The sequence below is a fragment of the Pteropus vampyrus genome, unplaced genomic scaffold, assembly GCF_000151845.1.
Source record: "Pteropus vampyrus isolate Shadow unplaced genomic scaffold, Pvam_2.0 Scaffold90, whole genome shotgun sequence".
NCBI classification, from domain to species: domain Eukaryota; kingdom Metazoa; phylum Chordata; class Mammalia; order Chiroptera; family Pteropodidae; genus Pteropus; species Pteropus vampyrus.
In genome coordinates this window covers 2,163,937-2,167,818 of record NW_011888871.1, presented here as the reverse complement: position 1 = coordinate 2,167,818, position 3,882 = coordinate 2,163,937, and the positions used below count along the sequence as shown (strand labels likewise).

Here is a 3,882-nt window from a genome sequence, read left to right as displayed (position 1 = left end):
CGGGGCTTGGAACCTGCGATGCAGGTTATAGTTTTTCATCCACTCAGCAAACATTTGAGCACCTGTTATTCCAGGGATTGTTCTGGGACCTAGAAACTGGACAGAACAGAGATCCTCGTCCTTGGGGATCATATTCTAGTGGGGAAAACAGACCAGCAGTGAACATAAGAAAGTGTATCAGACAGTAACAAGTGGCGTATCAGACAGTAACAAGTACCGAGGAGAAAGGGCAGAGCAGGGCAGGGGTGCCCGGGCGCAGGGCTGGCGGCTGGGGTGGATTCATGAGAGAGGTGAGATCTGAGCAAAGAATTCAAAGAGTTGAGTTTGCAAAGCAGAACCTGGAGGAAGAATGTTCCGGGACATTCTAGGCAGATTGAGCTGCACCAGCCAGCCCAGTGTCCACGAGCCACAGGGCGACTTACATGTAAATGAATTAAGATGAAATAAAACCCAGTGTTCAGGTCCTCTGCAGCGTTAGACGTGTGCACCAGTGGCCGCTGTGTCGGACAGAGCACACGTGGAGCGTCCCGTCCGCACAGGAAGTTCCGCTCCACAGAGCTGCGTAGCAGCAGGGCCCGGAGGCGGGTGTGCTGGGGTCTTCCGGGACCAGCAGGGGCCGCGATGCTGCAGTGGTGCTTTTGAGGGGAGACAGGACAGGCTGTGCTGCCGTGTTGGAAACAACCTGGGGGCCAGGGGCTGCGGCAGGCAGAGCCGGAGTGGGGTGGGGGTGTGTGGCCACAAATGGTGGGATTCTGACTTTACGGAGAATTTGCTGACTGATCAGATGCATAGGGTAGGGGTCAGGGTGGGTCAGAGGCTTCTGAGAGGAGGGAGGCCATGTGGCCCACGCACACAGGTGAGTTTGAACCCCTGGTGGAGGAGTTGCCTCAGCCAGCATGGGGGTCTGGAGAGCCCACAGACTGGGGACAGGCATTGGTCAGGAGGAGGAGGGATCACCACAGGTGGGGAGCAGGAGCGTGGGGAGGGGGCAGGTGTTCTAGAAGCCAGGACAAGCGGTCGTGGTGCCTGCAGTTGCTGGGTTGGTTTGGCTCCCCTGGGACGGCCGCCATGTGCCTCCCTGTGCTTCAGGTGCTGACCCCTTTTCAGCAGCCATGGGAATTGCATATTACTGACCCATTTTGCACATGAGGAAAGCGAGGCCCAGAGGGTTAGTGAACTTGCCGGGTGACAGCTGGTGTGTGGGCAGCCAGGAGCATTCCCGCCTCAAAGGCCGTCGGCAGTCGAATGGGGTAACAGCAGCATTTTGTGGTTACTGAGTGGCTTCTGGGGCCTCGGGTGTGACCCTTGTGGCCGACGTCTCCCCCAGGAGCGGGCCGTGCACACAGTGTGAGTCGTGGCTGGGGAGGCCTGCGGGACTCCGCTGAATGAGCTTCGGAGGCCAGACCGAGACCCTGACCGCAGCTCCTGACGGCCTCTGTGCACGCCGGCTGCTGCAAGCCCCTTGTGGTCGGGGCTGGTACTGCTCGTTTGGGGTAAACCAGTTTCTAAAACGCGGCCAGGTGACTCTTCTCTGGGTTGCTGCCTTCTGTGGGGAGGCTGGAGTGCGAGGAGCAGGGGGTGCCTGCTGGCGTGGGCAGCAGTACAGAAAGGAGGGTGCGAACCAGGCTCAGGAGAGGCTGGCCCCCGGGCAGCTCCTGCGGGACCCGATGGAACGTTCCTGAGATGGCAGCCCTCTGGATCCCAGGCCGGCCGGCCGCCGTCACCGCTGTCCACACCAGTGAGGCCAGTGAATTCGAGCTTTGTGCCAGCCAGCGCCCCGGGCTGCTCCTGGGTGGCAGTGTGGGCGCACGTCGTGCTGGGGCCTTGCCGGCTCTGGGTCTGCGGTCCACCCGGCTAGTGAGAGGGCTGTAAGTTGTTCCCTTTGTTCCTGAGACCGATTAAGCCCTGCCTTCTGGAGCAGGGAGAGGGAGCACTACCCTGAGTCATCCTGGGCTGCTGGTCACGTCGGAACCAGGGCAGTGTCTGGGTGGAAGCGAGAGGGCCTTTCAGAGCCAGGCCCCAGAGGTCCGGTGCTGCTGGGTGTTCTGAGGGGCGGGCGGATGGATGAGAAGGGGCGGCCCCAGGCCCCTGCCGGGGCCCCTGCAGCCTCAGGGAGACCGAGCTTCCTTTGGGGGGTGGGCTTCGGAGGCCAGATCTTCACTAGTTGGGAGGCTGAGGCCCCGCTGGGAGGGAGAAGGACTGCAGGCCCCCCGCCCCAAGGCACAGCCGGTCACGGGGGATACCCTTTTCCATCCCCTGCCCGAACCACAGACCCCGCCAGTCACACGTCAGGTCCGTTCTGCCAGCCCACTGTGTGGAGGGGCAAGGGATGATCTGGACGAGCCAGCCCCTCTTGCCTGGACAGCCGGTGGAGTGGACCGGACACTCCCACCAGGCTTGCCCCCATCCAGAATGTCTGTGACAAGTGGCCTCCTTTAGGGTGGGAGGTTGTGGAAATGGCTGGTAGAAAACCTGTGCGTACGCAGCGTCTGCTCGCTCACTCTGCCTGCTCGGCTTGTGGCCCCGGAGGCTGGACCAAGGTCTTCGCAGGTAGCACAGGCCTGTGTCGCCACCTAGTGTCCCTTTTCACTGGCCCGCGTTGCCGCCCCACCCTTTCCCCCTGCTGTGTCGCCGCCTCCTGGCTGGTTGGGGGCAAAGGCAGGTGACTGCCGCTCAGCAGTCCCGTTTCTGGGCCTTTCGCCCCCTCCACTTGGCTGCCTTTCAGGTCTGCTAAGGGATGCCTGCCTTGGGATTTTTTTTAAATTGATTTTTAAAGAACCAAATAGAGCGTTGAAGCATTTTCTGGAGGAAAGTTGCACAACCACAATGGGGACGTGTGCTGCCGCCCGGGCTCCCGGCCTTCCCCTCGGTCGGGGCCCCGTCGCATCTCAGAGGTGCTGCGCTCCCCTCGTGGCTCTGGGTCCCCGGTTTTTTCAGGATGAAGTTCCTTCAGTGGGGTCAGGGGCGAGGCTCACGCTGCACGTGTGACGTGGGGCAGCGCTGCGTGTCGCCCGTGGCCGTGGCTGCTCGGCCAGGTCTTTTCCTGGTCTGTGCCCAGACAGGCCCACCAGGGGCTTCTGCACACCCGCCCAGCTGGTGGGGAGGGGGCGTGAGGCTGTTCAGGGTCACACCCCAGAAGGACCCGCGTGTCCCCTCACAGTCAGCGTCAGGAGGTTACTGGGACCTGTATTTACATTTCATTAAAGTTCAAATCCAGTCTTGGTGGCGGCATTTCAGTGGCGGGATGGCTCGGAGCAGACCGTCCAGGAGCTGCTGCCGCCCTGAGTGACCAGCATTAGCATTTTTCTCACGGGGCCGCTTTTAAACCCCTTCTCTCGTCCTGCAACTTGTTAGTACCCCGAGTCAGGGCGATGGAGGCTGGAGCAGGAGGCCCGTGCGGCTCTTATTGGGGTTTGGGACTTGGCGGGGCGCCTGTCGACTCCATTACCTGCTTCCTGGTTGGAATGGGAAAGAAGGGGCCCAGCCTCTCTCAGGGTGTCCCTGCCTTCAGAGCACTTGGGCTGTCCTTCCTCCTGGGAACCCGGGGGGCCCACACGGGGACACCTCCCAGCGCAGGCCTCTTGGAGGTGCGGGTGGGCGTTTCTTACTCACTGTGGAAGCTTCTTTCTTCCTCGCGGGAGGTCACCACCCTGGTCTCGCGAGGTCCCTGTGGGTCTCACGTGCAGATGGAGGTCTCGTCACTTGGCCCGGCCCGCCTGGGGGGCGGGGTGTGCTCCGTGAGAAGGGCCGTGGCCCACAGAGACCCCGGTCCCAGGTCCGCTGCGGTGTTTTTACAGGGAGTGGGTCTTGGGGGTAGGGCAGCTAGATGGATTAGTTTGGCCGAATGCGGGGGAGACTCAGAGTGTCAAGGGAAGGGAACGG

General features: G+C 61.8%; 1 protein-coding gene across 1 annotated transcript in view; it reads left to right on the top strand.

The window, feature by feature from the left end:
- Positions 1-3,882, top strand: part of FBXL18 (F-box and leucine rich repeat protein 18) — a 41,934-nt gene that overhangs the window by 16,768 nt on the left and 21,284 nt on the right. The window contains exon 7 of the mRNA XM_023532764.1: positions 1,706-1,857. Coding sequence (XP_023388532.1) covers positions 1,706-1,857 — 152 coding nt within the window. The remainder of the gene's footprint in view (positions 1-1,705; positions 1,858-3,882) is intronic.